Below are 18,013 nucleotides of genomic sequence, written 5' to 3' on the forward strand. Positions count from 1 at the left end.
CACTGAGCTTGCCTAAGTAAAATTATATTTAAGGTTCCACTTATATAAGAATGAACATAATGACAAGGTTGAGGGCAGCTATTGTGAGACTCTTTCAAGTGTGTAATCATTTCAGGCCCTTAATAAATATCTGCTTAATTAATTAAATTGCACTTACGTGCAAAGTATTATATCAGGTATTTAAAATAAATGACTCATTTGGTTTTACTAAAAGCTATACAAGGGGTATTTCCTTATCACAATTTTGTAGGTGAAAGGAGCTTGCTAACCACTTAAACATAAAGTTATCATAAGATTTAGCAATTCCACTCCTAAGTATAAACCTCAGAAATGAAAACATACATCTACACAAAAACTTTTACATGAAAATTCAGAGACATTATCTGCCAAAAAGTGGAAACAACCCAGATGTTCATGAACTGATAAGTGGATAAGTAAAATGTGGTATACCCACACAAGGGAATATCATTCAGCTGTAAAAAGAAATGAAGAATTTCTTTTGATATGCTACAACATGGATGAACCTTGAAAATATCATGCTAAACAAAAGAAGCCAGTCACAAATGACCATTTATTGTATGATTCCATTTTCATGAAATGTCAGAACAGGCAAATCTATACAGAAACTAGATCAGTGGTTGTCTAGGTTTGAGAGGATGGGGGAATTAGGGAGTAACTGCTAATGTGTATGGGGTTTGTTTCTCAGGTAATGAAATGTTCTAAAAATTGATTGTGATAAGTGATGTACAACTGTGAATATATAAAAACTACTGAATAATACACTTTAAATGGATAAACTAGATGTCATGTGCATTATATCTCAAAAAGAGAATTTTAGAAAGCTTTCTAATGAACTAAATTATACAGCATAGGGGGGCAAGTACATAGCGATGCTTTCGATTTTTAATTTAGTATCACATACGGATTTAGAGTCTGTATCCACTCTCCCTTCCTTTCCTCCACAATAAAAAACTTAAAGTAGCTCAGCCCTGGCCGGTTTGGCTCAGCGGTTAGAGCGTTGGCCTGCGGTCCTGAGAGACCCGGGTTTGGTTCCCGCTAAGGGCATGTACCTCAGTTGCAGTTTGTCCCCGGCCCTGGTTGGTCGTGCGGATGGCAGCCACTCGATGTGTTTCTTTCACATCGATGTTTCTCTCTCTCTCTCTCTGTTCCTCTGTTCCTCTCTCTCCCTCCCACTCTACCTGAACAAAAAATGGAAAAATGTCCTCAGGTGAGGATAAAAAAAAAACAAAGACTTAAAGTAGTTCATTTTCATTGTATGTTAAAATGGAGATAATGTAGGGAAAGCTCATTTCTAGGAGATAGCCAGTTTAGTTGGCAAGCACAATTTGATCTTTATAGTAGAGTAAGAGGTGAAGAGGTGTCATTAGGAGCTTTATAGAACTAAGCTCAATCACTCAGGGAGTTGCAATGCAGAAGAAAATAGCAGAGATAAAGGACTCCTTCACCTTGTCTGTTAAATTGTGGTAGAAAACATATTATGTAAAATTTACCATCCTAACCATTTATAATTGTATGGTTCAGGAGAGTATATTCATTTTTTCATACAACAGATCTTCCGATGTTTTCATCTTGCACAGTGACTCGGCATACCCATTAAAACAACAGCTCCCCACTCCCCCTCCACAACAGCCCTTCTACCTTCTGCTTCACTGAGTCTGACTACTCTAGGTACTTTATGTAAGTGGAATCATACAGTATTTGTCCTTTGTGACTAGCTTATTTTACTTGGCATGTCCTCAAGGTTCATCCATGTTGTAGGATGTGACAGAATTTTCTTTATAGCACTAAATAATTTTCCACTGTATATACCACATATGTTTATCCATTCCTCCATCTATGGACACCCAAGTCACTTCTTCATCTTAGCTATTGTGAATAATGCTGCCGAACAAGAACTCGTGTATCTTAACATTCTACTTTCTTACTATAGTATTATTACAGTTCCATAGAAATTTAATTAAGCATAAACAAACACATATTAAGATAAACTGGCATTCCCCAAAATGTCTTCCAAAGAATATTAATATGTGTTTGAGGATAGAAAGAATCCATGATTACAAAAATTTAGAAAATATTAAAGTAGGAGTTAAACAAGTTTCTCTATTGTAGAACTTCTCCATGTTTGATTTTTCAGGTGCAGTGTGAATCCCTAAGAGGCTATATTGCCTGCAATTCTTCCTGAAGTTATTTAATGAGGAAGCCCCTGGTGCAGGGTCTTCTTGATTTGTGTTCTGAGGAGGAGTTAGGCAGTCCCGTTTCCAGTGAACACCGAACTGAAAGTTAGATTCTTCTGTATACTTCCTTAAACAGCCACATGCTCAAATCATACTGAAGTTACTACAGTAACAATGATGGGCTTGATCTAATTAGAGAGCCTGGATCTTTCCTTTTTGTGTAGTCTTAGAGCTAAAAGTAGTCCTGGTCATAGAGTCAATAATAACAGAGTCTTTCTGCTAACATAAGAAAGAAAGTACACACATTCCCAAATTCAGTTTCAAGCAGACTAAAGGTTACGACATCTGGTCTTTACCTTTGGTGTCTATAACTAAAGTGTAAGTATGATATTAATGTAACTAAAGTGTAAGTATGATATTAATGTAACTAATGTGTAAGTATGATATTAATGTTACAACCAAAAATCAGATATATCAGAAATTATTCAAGAATGAAGTCCCCCACCTTCGGAACTGAAATTGGTAAAGCTTCTAGCAAATGTTCTTAATTCCACAAAATAATAAAATTGGTTATTGTAATGAGAGCCTCAAATTAACAGTTTAAATTACTGAGCTAAATGTAGTTCTCAAAACTAAGTAAACTAGGAGAATGCATTTCTCAACCATGAAAATTAACAAAGTAAAATTAAATGTGTTACTTACTGCTATAATTTGGTCTCCAATTTGAATTCTTCCATCATGTTCAACAGCGCTGCTCTTTGTAATGCTCTTTACAAAGATTCCTGAAGGTTCTAAGATGGGAAATAGTTTTGTTTTTACTATTTAAAAAATCACTCAAATAAATAATATACATGCTCCATTATCCAAATAAAAGTCTTAATTTTGAACAAATACAAATCAATAAGCCACACAAATAAAACCAGTAATAGGAACGTAGGCTAAGGAATAAGGACAATGGTTTTTTCTGTCTTCAAAATCAGATTCACATACATTAAATTGTTCAATCTCTTTATCTAACAATATAAAAATACATAAATCTGATTCAATGTCTCATAAGATAATTATATTAGAGGCAATTGTCAAGTTAAAAAATATATATTAACATTTAAAACTACCTAATTTTTTATCTCCAATGTAACCAGCAATGGTAATTCCTAATCCTTGGACATTTTTAGTGAGTTCTACATCAAATGTCTCACTTTCTTCACTTTTCTGAGTGGAAGCATCAACCTAAAATAAAATTGATAAATAAATATACAGAAAAATAAACATGTAAACAAACAAAATAAGTTCAAAAAGCCACAAACTTTATTAAGGAATAAGATGTAATCAGGCATCAGAGAACTCTACTAGAGGATTATAGCAGAGATTGATGACTCCTTCAATCTTGATAACGCACTGAGCATCATATTTGTACTAAAAGGGAATGTCAGAAGTAAAGCTGAACATGCTTCTTTATCAAAGAATACATTATTGTTTGTGTATACAAAACTTTAAAAATCAAATAATTTCTTATTAATAAATTCGATTTCCCTGGATGCTCTTCATTTTTTAAGGAGTTAGGAGGTCAAAAGAACTCATGTTGTGAATTCAGATCAAGTTCAAATCTAGCTTTGCCACTGGATTTTTCTAACAGCGTTTTGTTCAGCTGTCTATCAGTAATAAAAATAACAAGTCCAGCTAACATTTACTGAGCAGTTTCCTTTTAACAGGCAGTTGGCACGTCTTAATTCACTTACTCCTTAGAACAAGCCTATGAGGTAGGCACAATTACTATCAATTTTTCTCTGGGGAAACTGAGGAACATAAACTTTTTCAAGGACAAACAGGAAGCATTCTAGTAGAGGCAGAATTCAAATGCAGATAGGCTGGTTGCAGAACCCCTGTTCTTAAATGTCATACAGTATATAAAATCCCTAGTGGAATGCAGGGGCCAGGATGTCCACTCAGGACACTCTTCTACTATTACTATGCTAAGTTGATAGCTGATTCTAACACCATGAGTATGACTTAATCTATCCTTCAGACATATTATTAATAGACTAATGATTACTTTTTAAAAACTAGTGAAATGCACCAATGAGTTATTTAAAATGGTCCATGTATTTGTCTTAAAAATTCATAATTTAATTTAAAAAGCTATAAGGAAAGTGTGCCTTTCTGCTATGATTTCCTTCATTCCTGCAAGGATAGCGGAAAGCAGGTTTCTCTAACATGCAGCATTGTTATTAATTATGTATCAGCCTGAAGGACAAGGGTCCCTGAATTAAGCATGAATGGATTAAGTGCAGTAAGTTCTCAGTAAGTTATTGGCATTATATTCTAGTGTGGTGTCAGTAGATTCCACAGGGAACCCTAAGAAGATCACAATGAAATAAAGGCTATGGGCTCGAATGGACATGCTGGTTGGGGCTAGCTGGAATGTTTTCTGGTTTTCTTTAAGTAAACTCTGTGTATCTCACTGAGAGTCCACCTAAATGAGATATAATTTTATTGTAAAGTTTCATTTAGTTTTTCTCACTGCACATAATTATCTGTGCAAACTTAGCAAAAAGTTTAAAGTTTAGATAATTACAAGAAAATGACAGGATGAAATCTGCTTCAATTGAAACAAATGTGTTTTCTATTTTTAATAAGACTTATGCGAGTGCTATTTTAGAGGGTGGCAATTTGACTATCGAATGGTTTTAAAAGGGGCACAAGCTTCAGAAATGATGATATGCACAGAATAGATATTTTTCTAAGCTTTCAATTACATCAAGTGGTTTTTGGTATTGCATTCATTTATATATGCTGAATAAAATGTTTTTGTTTACCACAAAAGAATGCCACTTAAATACTTTCATAAACAAGCTTTCTTTCTTTATTTCTTTCTCTCTGCAAAAAATAGCAACCGAACTCAATCCTGAAAACAACAGAATCATGGAAATTTCAAGTGTTCTAATAAAGTTTCAAAGGGCTTGTAGTGGATGTTAGGATACTAAAAAAAGAATTTGAAGCAACTGGTTAGAAAAAACTTCAATAGAAAAAAAATCATATAGATGTTTTCAGATCTATGAGAAAGAAATATCTAATTTACACATGCTATAAAGCTAACCTAAAAATTGAATGAGATCCTATTCTTAAATATTTAAGAAATTTCTAGATAAATTTGTTTTATTGACATTTTATCCACTATAGTCAACTTATGGCCTGAAATATTTGAGAAAACCACGACATTCTAATAATTCTGAAATTTTCTAGTTTTTTTCATCTCAAGTTACAAACAGATGGGAGGCTATGCATATGAATAAAGCTTTTGTTACAAGCTCAAAGCATAACTTCTGTTTAAAAATTTAAATAACTGGGTCAAGAATAGTGACTTCTCATTACAAATCCCGTAACAGTTGTATGTCATACTATAAAAAAAGTAATATTAAAAGGTTTTAGTAAGCTTTATTCACCACCATCTCCCACCCTGCAAAAGATACTAAAACAAAAAGTTTTAAGGGAATCAATAGAACGTATAGCCCACCTTAGAGAGGGCCCTCTATGTAAGAGAAAGAATTAAACATTTTAGGTATTGGCAGAAAGTAATTCTTCAAAACTTTTCTATACTGCAAAATATTATCCTCATAAATAGGCTGCTTAGAGGCAAATGTAAAATATTCATCTAGAATTTTTCAAGCAATCTATTTTTCATCTTTTACCCATAATGTAACAGATGCAACACATTATTTATGCCAAAACATCTCTACATTTGAACTTTGTTTCATTCTTTACCACTAATATATAAACATTAATAAAACTAGTTTCAAAATAAACGTCCTGTCATTTAGTTTCTAACGTCTTCCCCCATTAACTGTTTTACCTACTTACTCGCATATCTGGCGTAGAGGATGGGGATGATGATACAGCGATGCCCAAAGAGGTGGGTGCTACTGGTTCTTCTAGGGCACCTCTTGCAATCATCAATTTAACTCTATTTCCACATTGCCTGAGGACTTGTGCTACCTGCTCACTGCTCATTCCTGCTAGATCTGTGTCACCAATCTTTAGAATGTGGTCTCCACTGCATAATCGTCCATGCTGAATAAAAAGAGATTTATCAGGCTTTATTATTATTACCTTCATCAGAGAAATATTAAACGAGGGAAGGGGAATTGTAAAAAAGCAATGATATAAATATCAATCATGGACTCTACACATAGCTGTGATTTGAACTGTCTTTTGTAGCAGCTTTGTCAGTCAATGTGATATAAAATTCACAAATAGTCCTTAGATTGAGTTGATACAGGCTTTTCACTTTGATTTCTACCTACTAGATGCAAGAAAATATTAAGCCTTTTTGTAAATTTTTGAGGGATATAAGAAAGAGAAAATGCCATTATGCAAAGATATAGTATAAGTCACTATATGAATACATGTTACTCAAAATATGGTATGAACCACAGAAAGCAATGAATTAATACCACAATTTTTTGCCTTGCCATTTAAATTATGAATATCTCTAAAGAACTTATTTGCAGATGATATCATGGTGACATGATAGATGTCAGATAACTCAGAGAGATGAGGGGAGTGAAAAGCAGTCTTATAAGAGTCCATACAAACAGCAGTCATCAAAATTTTGTGCAAGACGAAAATGTCCAGTACAGCAGCTACATGCAACACATAGCTATTGAGCACTTGAAACACAGCTAGTCCAACTGAGGAACTGAATTTGTAATTTCATTTAATTTCAATTTTAATTTCAATTTAAAGAGTAAGTATCCACGGTATTTGGATAGGCAGCTCTATAATGAAGATAAAACGTATTTATCACCAGAATGTCAAGCAGGAGAATTTCAATGGATACTGCTAGATAACGGCTAATATTAAAATAAAAGAAAATCTGCAAACTACTGTGTTACTGTCAATACCTCCATTGATAAGGCTGCCAATAAATCTGACTTTCACTTATGAATATGACAAATTTTTTTTTTTTTGGTACATGCCCCTAGCAGGAATCGAACCCCTAGCAGGACCCGAACCCAGGACTCTCTGGTCCTCAGGCCGACGCTCCAACCGCTGAGCTAAACCGGCCAGGGCGAATAAAATATTTGATAAACCTGACACATAAGTACAAATATACATGCAAAAGCAAACATCTTTATAAATAAATGTTATAATCAAGGCAAAAAGATACTTACATTATAAGAATTTATCTAATTAAAATATAAATCATAACAAGTAACTACAATTTTCTTACATATAATCCAACATGTCACATAGCATACATGGCAATTCTTTAATGAACTACTCTCAGTGATAAAAGCAGGCTTGTTTCATACACAAAGAGGACACCAGCAACCCATCACTAAACGGATAAATGAATCTTGTTTTTTTCCTACTATAATAAAGAACTCTTTTTTCAATAATATCTTGTGGCTATAAAACAGCTGACTAGGTTTATATATATGATTTATGATAATAAAATAAAGGACTGCTTTCTCTAGAAAGATCAAAACTATAACAAGACTTTAGTATGTGGGTATATTACTTTAACTTAAGACCAATGTTTGCCTTTCAAAGGTATTTCTCCCCAGGTCTAAGAAAACATTTTAAGGACAACCCAGCAAAACAGAAGATAACTCAGCTTCTTTGATATTATCTAATGCCAAAGTTTCTTCTTTCTGACAGATAATGTAAAAAATGAAGCCATGTTATTTGATAAAACAGCATTAAAGACCTGTTGGGAGTAGCTTACCTGATCAGCCACTCCTCCAGGCAGAATGGTTTTTACTATCACGCCAGTTGCTTTTCCTCCTACAATGCCAAATCCCAGACCAGATCCATCATTCACCAATTCAATAGTTTCCACATGCTGCCAGTGAATCTGAAAACAAAGCTCCTATAAGCATCTGAAATTATTTAGGAAAAACTAAAATTTTTATGACAGTTGAGATTTTTGTGAAAATTATTTTGGGAGTAGTATTAAATAATTGCATTCAAACATAAAAATGAGCCTTAAGAAATCTACCTTTTATTTAGTACACTTCCTTTTCAACAGACTGTTACTGCATAATCATCCTTGAAATTATCAATACATCACTATAGTGACCACATTTAACCAGATAAAGATAGGCACTGATTTGAAGATCCTTTGTAGAACTTTTTTTGTTGTTTTAAGAAAAATATCAAGAAAAAAGGCTTTAACTATTAAAAATGTTTTCTGCATAATCCTATCTTGCAGTACTCCAAATTAAACGACTTCTTAAAGTCATCGACAACTGACCATAACAATACAGATTATAATCTATAATTAACAAAGCAAAATCGAGATTATATATGTGTACGGATAGTCAATTTTGTTTTTAAAAACTTTTTTTTTTCATTTGAGGGATGCTGTAAACAAAAATGGTAAAAATTGCTTTATTAGAAGACAGAAATTTAATCATAATTAAATAACAAATAGGGCTACGAAAAGATAAAAGGAAAAAGACAAAAACTCAAGAAATACAAAGAACTTACGGCAATGTAAAATAGTCACCTAGAAACCTGTAAAAAATCAAAAAGTACTAGAGAAAGTGTTCTGTTCCTGTGAAAGCTCATGTACTCACCGGGTTAGAGTGAGCTGAAACCGTGCTGGCTGCAGACGGGGACCGGGAAACCATGGGACTAATGAGCTGAGGCAACGAGCCCCTGGCAATCACTAGCTGGACAGTGTCTTTGGCTTTCTGCAGGATGCTGATAGCCTGCTGATGTGTAATTGTCTGATCAAGTGCCTGGCCATTGATAGCAAGGATCTGATCAGTTTCCTTCAATCTTCCATCTCTATCAAGAATAAAAAAGGGGGTAAAAGATATCTGACAGCTCCCAAGACAATGACAGCTTTCCTGAAATACATTTTCAGGTTATTTTAATTCTGTTTTCTAATGTCCACAATTAAGTAGCTTTTTCTGGCACATCTACTTTTAAAAACATGTACACTGGCTTCAGTTGATCTACCCCTAATCAACTGCTCCCACTTAAGAGCCCTTTCTCTCAGCAACCCACTCAACCTACACATTCTATCTTGATGTTCCTACCTTCTACAAATAAAAGTAAAGATGCATATATTTACCTGTTGCTTTGAGTATATTAATAAAATACAGTTGAAATTATCATGGGCCACATGTATAGTTTTTTAAATAGTAATTTTAAAATCTAATCAAAAGAGCCCATCTACTAACATTGAGAATAATGTCCTAATCAAATTTTTCTTTCCTTACCAAAAAGTGATTAAGTTATGACTATATTTAAAAGCTACTCTCCTTTCAGAAGGACTTATTTTTCATCAGCAATGTTAATGATGTCTAAAAAAAAAAACTGTTTAACATCATTACATTTGGCTTTTTGTTTGTTTTTATTCATTTGTTTCTCTACATTCTCCCAAGGCAATCAACCCCTCTCCTGGATGTGGTACCAAACCAGATCGCAGCCCGGCCATCTCACCTGTGAGCCACGCTGCCCTCCTGGATCTCCTGCACAAATATTCCCAGCTCTCCCCGATTGTCACTCCTCAGTCCCACAACACTGAACCCGAGGCCTCCACAAGGCGGTTTGAGGAGCTCAAAAACTTCTACATGGCGACCCTGTTCAGGAAACAAAGCAAGAAAGAAAATTAAAAGCCAATGACCACACTTACAGTCATCTTACTAGTGGCATTACTTTGTTTTTAAAAAATTTTTTTAAACAGGTTTTCTAAGATAATCATGATCCCTCATCACCTAGAATGAGACATTCTATTTATCCTGAGGAATATTTCCGGAACATAAAATATAATATTCGTTTTAAAATGTGATTAAAGAAACAGAATAGAAAAATCTCTGAACCCTCCAAACTCATACAAAATCTATTTTATTTTCATTCCAATTTTTTTCATGTTGTGTCTTCATTAGTAAGAATATATTTAATACTACATTTAATAAACACATATTTAATGTATATTTAAACATGTTACATAATATAAAGATATAAATATTCTTCAGATTATCCAGGACTTGATTACAATCTTAAGATATTATGAGTTCTATCATAGCTAACAGGAAAAAAATATCCTTACCTGGGCCATATTTTTGATCAGTTGATCAAATCCATCACAAGCAGGTTCTCCACTGATGTGTGGAGTACCTGTAGCTGTAAGTCCTTCCAGATGCCCATTGTTTGGGGATGATAAAAATGATTCACTTTGAAGAGTAGTAATTACAGCTGGGCTGAGATGTGGAATATGGGTACAGTCCACATTTGAAATTGCCGAAGTTGAAATGTTTACCTAAGAGTATTATGGAAATTAATAATTTTGACATTCCATAAATTTATTTCATAGAAAACATCCCAAGAGGGGTAATTATGAAGGACATACCAAATTTCAAATTTTCCATGTCATTTAATTAAGCAACTCTATTTCAAAAAATTTATTTCAAGGAGAAAATTAGAATAACACACAAAGATGTGTATAAGGATGTGCAATGAAGCACTATTTATTAGATAAGAAATATTTTTAATCAAGTTACTTCCACTGTTCAATACAAACATCCAAATACATACTTTTAAGTAAAAAAAAGGCTAGTTATAGAACGATGTATAATATAATTCAATGTACTTTCAAAAAATGTTTATAGATATATTAAACATCAGAACAATATACACCAAACAACGAATATAACATTGGCTGTTCCAGAGAGATGGGATTCCAGGGGACCACTTACCTTCTGTATTGTCTGAATTTTTATGTAACCATATGTAGTAAAGAATTTGGTCTTCCCCAAAGAGAGGTCTGGCCTTTGTCCCCAGCTCCTAGCAAGTGTCTAAACTCCTGGAATTTCCCAGATAATAAGAATGCCTTTGTTATTCATGGTGAGCCACAAGGTCAAATGATATCAGCTCAAATTCTGAGACTGTTAAACCACATAGGTAATCAATTGATTAATTAATCATACCTAGGAAATGGTGTGCAAATAAAAACTCTGAACACGGAAATCAAGTGAGCTTGCTGGTTTAGCAATACTCCATGCATACTGTCATGCATAGATTTGGGGGAAGGAGACACTTCCTAAGGAAAATAAAAGCTTTGATTTGAAATCCCACCAGACTCCACACTATGTGTCTCTTCCTTTGGCTAATTTTTGACCTGTATCCTTTCCATAAAATAGACCACAATGGTGAGTCTAATAGCTTTCAGTAAGTTCTGTAGGTCCTTTTAGTGACATGTTGAACCTGAGGGTAGTTTAGGAACTTCCTGAACTTGCAATTGGTTCTATCTTGTGTAGATTCTTCCCTCTAACTTTATATTTGGAGCTTAACTCCTTTGTTGTTGGTCTCCAAAGTCTTGGTCAGAGGTGCCAATCTGGAGGACTGTGCCTTAAACTTCACAGTTTGGCAATTTCCAGGTACAATATATAAGTAAACAACAACAAAACAGATAATTCCATTTTGGAAACATATTCTATAATTACTTTTGTGTGCCTATTGTAAGGAGCTCCAAGCTAAAGCTAAATAATTGACAAAATAGTGCAAATAATTAATCCTGATTTCATATTTCTATAGGGTGGAAACTAACTTTTTATCTATAATTATTTATCAGAAAGATTACACCAATTAATTATGTCTTAGAATCACTCTCTGAACTCATCTCCTAGCACTCTGTCCTTCACCCACATAGCTCCAGCAATACTGACCATTTCACCTTTCCTCAAACTGCCAAGCTGCCCCCTCTACCAGTCAGATACATCCATCCTCCAAGTATCTATTTCTTTTTCAGCTGTGCTCAATGTCACCACAGAGTAGACCTCCCTGACAACTCGATCTAAGAAAGTATCCCATCATTATGTTCCATGACCTTACTCAGCTCTATTTTCCTTCATGGTGCTTATTACCACCTGGCATGTACCCTGCTGTCATGGAACTTTCATCCCAATCTGTCAAGACAGACTAGAATGTATAATTCTCCAATGGAGGAATCTGACTATTTTATCTCGATTTTATCCTCATTCTCTAGAAGAGTGCCTAGCACCGAGTTGGCATTCAACATACATTTGCAGAATAAATGCTTATTCGTTTTATAAGGACCTACTTTGATATAATCTCCCCAACAACCCTCCAAATATCTTCATTTTTATTTTACGGTGACAAATTTAACAAAGTCACACAGAGTGTAGAGCAGACAGAGTATAAATGAGCTAGATGTATTTCATCATGGTGCTCTTATTATCTTTGTATTATACACATCAGTCATTTAAGATATCATTTCTGCAAATAAGATATTAGGCAAAGAGCTGCCACTGCCAGAAGAACCAAATAGTTCACGATGCATCACCCATCTGTGCCTAAGAGTTTGTCATCTATCCTTAAAAATAAAACAGAAAACAAGTTACCAAAGTTACCAATCATCAACCATTATAATGGTTATCTACCCCACAGATGAAAAGGAGATCTATGTGCTTAGAAGAGGCGTTTGGAGTCCTTTCAAATGCTTATTTTAAAATCTAGAGCAGGCATGATCAATTATTGTTTTCTAAAAAGCAAGCTTCTTATGCCAAATCAGATTATTTTATCCCAAGCCATGGCACTTCATTAAAGTCTGCCAGCAGAGGAGACACTGCTCAGGTTGGAGCAGATGGCATACTGAAATCTGTGACAGGCTGAGAATCCCACACACAGGACCTAATGCCTATGGCATATTTCATAGGAAAACATATTTGGACTTCTACTATGGTAAACCAGAATGAACAAATCACATTCCAAGAACAGAGAGTCTAGCCATATGAAGTTAACTGATGAAGTATAAGCTCTGATATCATGTAAGACAAGGTGGGAGGGCATTCCAAGGGTAAAGTTATAGGATCAGAGCTAGTACAATATTATAATTTGAGAATGTATAAAAGTGCTAAATACCAGTGTTTTCCCCAAATATGTTAAAGGTTTAACCAATGTCAATGACTCCTCATGTCTCCTCCTGGCCCTTGAGGTTCACGTAAGTGGAAAACCAAAAATTAAAGAGATTACACATGTAAAAACTGTAATTTTATTATATTATCATACAAAAGGCTTGTTTTAAAATTTTCAAATTTATGCACATTGAAAAAGCACAAAGCTCCCTTTTTATTCTGCTATCACTTTATTTAAATGGCTTTCTGAATTAATCTCATTGAGAAATGAGAACAAATCATATTTTCCTTGATAAGCTTGTTCACAGCGGACAGCATAAGTGCTTAATAAAAAGAACTTGAATCCTGTCTTGGTTTTTAGAATATTAAATAAACAAAAGAAAACACAACTATCTGGTAATTTTTTTTACATATAGATAAATAATCTGTATAATTTATGGAAGTTGCTAGTAAATGAGCAAGAGTCACTGAATAATTATGTGTTCTCTATTTAATTTCTGGCTGAGTATTTCAGTCTAAAAAGGCCTTTTATGTTCGTAGAAATAAACATATAAATAAATTAAATAAATTAATGGTTTTTAATTAGTTCTAATACCTAAAACATAACTCAAATAAAGATTACGTAAAGTATTCAATAAAAAATTTGTCAAATTCTCTGTGAAATGACCGAACAAAACACCTCTCAGTATTTAGAAGTCTAGGAGATCCTCTTACATAGTCAAAACCAGTAATTGGTTTAGTTATTCTAAAAGGTCAGATAAAGTAGAAATAATAATAGAGGACAAATATATAACTTAAGCACTTTATTTTAACTTAAAACATATGTATATTCATTCACAAATATCTTAGTTATGGGAGGGTTCTATCTTCTTTCTTGCATAAACTGAATTCATATAATATAGCATTATTTTCAAATTCAGCTTCTAAACATGGAGCAAATATATGAACACTTGAGAAACAATTTCATTCAAGAAACCTCTATCCCTGGATGGTGTGGCTCAATTGACTGGGCATCTTCTCATGCACCAAAGAGTTGGTGGTTCAGTTCCCAGTCAGGGTACCTGCCCAGATTTCGGGCTTGATCCCCAGTTGGGAGCGTGCAAGAGGCAGCCAATTGATGTTCTGCTCTCACATCAATGTTTCTCTCTTTCTCTCTGCCTCTCCTTTCCTCTCTCTCTAAATATCAATAAAACAAACTCTTAAAAAAAAAAAACTTCTAGATTTTTATGAGGTCTTTCCTCAATGTTTTACACTTTGGTCAAACACAACCAACTCACCAAAAATACTTTTATCAATTAAACTATGTAGTCTTTCAAGAGAATTTAAATAAGTTTTCATAAATTTTTTGTCCTAAGATTTTATATAATAAATTACACAATTATAAAAATACTTATAACTAATATAAGTAGTTTTAAATACACTTTTTTTAAAATAACTGTACACTTATTTGCTAAGTGCTGCAGAAGCACAAACAAGAAAATATCTGAATCAACAAGTGTTTAATGCTCTGGGCAAAAGTCAATATGCAATGCAGAAGAAATGGACAGTCTCCTTTCATCTAGGAAGTCACTTATTTGGAATTGTGCTCCCCGTTCCTTCTGCTATAGTAGCATCCTAAGAAAACAAACATTACCTTTAGTTCTATGTGTAATTAGGCTCACCCTGTGGGGATAGTTGTATCAGAGTAACCCTTGCACTGCAAACAATTAAAATATTTGTATAAAGAACTATTTTTTAAAAATAAGCTTCAGCCCAGCTGTTGTGGTTCAGTGGATTGAGCGTCGCCCACAGACTGAGAGGTCCTAGTTCAGGTTACGGTTCAATTCCTAGTCAGGGCACATGCCCAGGGTTGCAGGCTCAATCCCCAGTGCGGGGCGTACAGGAGGCAGCCAATCAATATTTCTCTCTCTCTTTCTTCCTTTCTTTCTAAAATCAATATTTCTATTTCTCTTTCTTCCTTTCTTTCTAAAAAAATCAATAAAAAAAATATTTTAAAAAATAAAAATATTCAACAAAGCCAGGAGTTGGTGTTTAGAAGAAAGATTAATAAAACTGAAAAATCCGAAACCATATTGATGCAAAAAATGCAAAAGGCATACATTTCCAATATCACGAATAAAAAAGAGGGACCTAATTAGACTCTACAGTCATACAGTGATTAACCTATACCAAAAATTTGGGGGGCAAATTATATGATATAAACTAATACCTTAAAAAACAAATTTAGCAAAATGTCAGTAGTTTTGCATCTATTCAAAAGATTGAGTCCATAATTAAAAGCTCCCACACATTACAAAAAATACAGGTCTCGATGATTTCACTGGTAAAGTCCTCCAAATATTTTTTTAAAAATTAACATCAATTTTATAAGCTCTTTCACTGGCAAGAAGTAACTGCTCTCAACTTTTGAGACCAACATAACCTTGACACAAAAACCTAAGGACATTACTAGAAAGGAAAATTATATATACAAAAATACTGAACAAGAATGTTAACACACTAAATCTAAAGATAGATAGATAGATAAATAGATATACATATATAAATAAATATATAAATATAAATATAAATATAAATATATATATATATATATATATATATATATATATATAAAATGACTGAAACTAAGTTGGGCACTCCAAAAAAGCAAGGTTAAATTAATATCTAAAAATTAGGTTTAATTTACCATATTAACAGAATAAAGGAGAAAAACATTGGATTAGCTCAGTAAATGACAGAAAATAGTATTGGATAAAATGCATACTTAATAGGGAAATACTGAAAGCTCTTAACCTTAAAATTGAGAATGAGAATATGATGTTCACCACTTCTAGTAGACTCAAGGTTTCAGGTAGTATAATAAGACAATACAAAAAATAAAAGGTATAAAGGCTATAATTGGAGAAATAAAAATTTTAATTATTTGCAGACACACAATTGTTACATTGAAAACAAATCTACAAACTATTAGCTTTATAAGTGAATTTTTAAAAGTTGGTGGATATAATCAATATGAAATAATTATATTTCCTAGCAAAACCAACTAGAAGATAAAACTTTTTTAGAAACATTCCACTTAAAATATAAAAAAAAATTTTTTTACAAAATTGAAATACAACATAGTGTTTAGAAACACACCCACACACATGACCACTTGATTTACAACAATGGTGCCAATACTAAGGAAGAAAAGGATGATGGTCTGTTCCGTAAATGGTTCTGAGTCAAATGTATATTCATATGAAAAATTATAAATATCCACATGAACATACATACTTTATCTCTACCTCACACCACAGCCAAAATTTAGAAGGTAATACAAGCTTCTGAGAAAAAATCTCTACATCCTTGGTACAGTCAATGATTTCTTAAGTAAGACTAAAAAGGTAATACCCATAGAGAAAAGCTTTGAGAAATGGGAATTTATTAAAATTTAAGAAAACAAAAACTTCTGGTCATCAAAGGACACAATTAAGGAAGTGAAAACAAAAAATACAAAGCAGAAAAAGACAGTTATGATACAAATGTACAAAAAAAAATTGCATTTTGAATACTCTGTCTCTCTCATAAATCAGTAAGAAGACTGACAAATCAGTAGAAAAGTGGGCAAAAGACTTAAACAGGAAATCCACAAAGGATATCTAAATGACCAATAAGCATATGAAAAGGTACTCAACATAATTAGTTTTCAGGAAAGTGCAAATTAAAACAATATGATATTACAACAAATGCCCAGAATGGCTAAACTTGGAATAAGAGAAATTAAAACCAGTGTGCCAAATGTAAGCAATGATTTGTAGAAATGAGAATTTTTATAATTATAATGAAAGTCTAGATCTACAACTACTTGGAAAGATAGTTTGACAGAATCTACAAATGCTGAGTGTATACCTTAAGACATACAAATTTCACTCTTAAGTAAATATCCGAGAGATATACATACTTATGAACGAACATCAAACAACATGTTGCACGGCAGTTTTTTTACAATAGCGCAAAACTGGGGAAAACAAAATTACAATCAACAAAAAAAAGGACAAATATATTCTACTGTAGTCATACAATAAAAAATAGAAAAGAACTTCAGCTACATATAACATAAATGTCAAAGACACAAAATGAGAAAAATAAGCCAAGCACAAAGCACACACACACACACTCAGATCACATTTATATAAAATTCAAATACTTAGCTAGGGGATAAAAGTCAAAACAGTGTATGATCTGAGTTATACATGGAATCTAAAAAAGCCAAACTCAGAAACAGAGCAACTGGTGGTTGCCAGAGGTTCAGGGAAGGGGGAAATGGAGAGATGGTGGTCAAAGGGTAAAAACTTCCAGGTATAGAATGAATAACTTACAGGGATTCTAATGAACATCAAGGTGATTATAGTTAATGATACTGTATTGTACACTTGAAAACAGCTAAGAGAGTAGATCTTAAATGTTTTCAACACACACACACACACACACAAAGGTAATTATGTAAGTTCATGGATGTGTGGTATTCATTTCATAATACATACATGTGTCAAATATCATGTTATATATCTTAATATTACACAATGTTGTATATTATTTATATTTCAAATAGGCCACATGAAGAAGCAGTGATTCCTTTGGGGTAGAAGGTTAGGACTGACTGAGGGGACACTAAGTATTATGGAGTGGTCATAACTATCTATACTTTGATTCAGGTGAAAGATTATATGGGTATATTCTATTTGTAAAAAAATCCTTGAGCTATATAATTTTGCAAGAAGTTTGCAAAATAAGCAATACAATCAAAACACAGAACCTGGGCACTCCAATGGATAATTCAAAAATATTTCTCAAAAAAAGTAGGAATAACCTCTATACATCAAGCTAACCCTTTTATGAAAGACACTCTGAATTTACAGATCAATTACCAGGCATTCACCTTAAATA

At 33.3% G+C, this 18,013-nt stretch overlaps 1 protein-coding gene across 3 annotated transcripts in view; it reads right to left on the bottom strand.

Annotated features, from left to right (window-relative positions):
* The window catches only part of MPDZ (multiple PDZ domain crumbs cell polarity complex component), a 137,309-nt gene that overhangs the window by 95,821 nt on the left and 23,475 nt on the right, over nucleotides 1-18,013 (bottom strand). For all 3 annotated transcript variants that reach the window (XM_036260789.1, XM_036260788.1, XM_036260787.1), the window contains exons 4-10: nucleotides 10,261-10,470; nucleotides 9,651-9,790; nucleotides 8,777-8,990; nucleotides 7,924-8,052; nucleotides 6,054-6,263; nucleotides 3,311-3,425; nucleotides 2,898-2,986 (exon numbers count right to left, since the gene is read on the bottom strand). In XM_036260789.1, the coding sequence (XP_036116682.1) occupies nucleotides 2,898-2,986; nucleotides 3,311-3,425; nucleotides 6,054-6,263; nucleotides 7,924-8,052; nucleotides 8,777-8,990; nucleotides 9,651-9,790; nucleotides 10,261-10,470 (1,107 nt within the window). The remainder of the gene's footprint in view (nucleotides 1-2,897; nucleotides 2,987-3,310; nucleotides 3,426-6,053; nucleotides 6,264-7,923; nucleotides 8,053-8,776; nucleotides 8,991-9,650; nucleotides 9,791-10,260; nucleotides 10,471-18,013) is intronic.

The sequence above is a fragment of the Molossus molossus genome, unplaced genomic scaffold, assembly GCF_014108415.1.
Source record: "Molossus molossus isolate mMolMol1 unplaced genomic scaffold, mMolMol1.p scaffold_m16_p_14, whole genome shotgun sequence".
NCBI classification, from domain to species: Eukaryota; Metazoa; Chordata; class Mammalia; order Chiroptera; family Molossidae; genus Molossus; species Molossus molossus.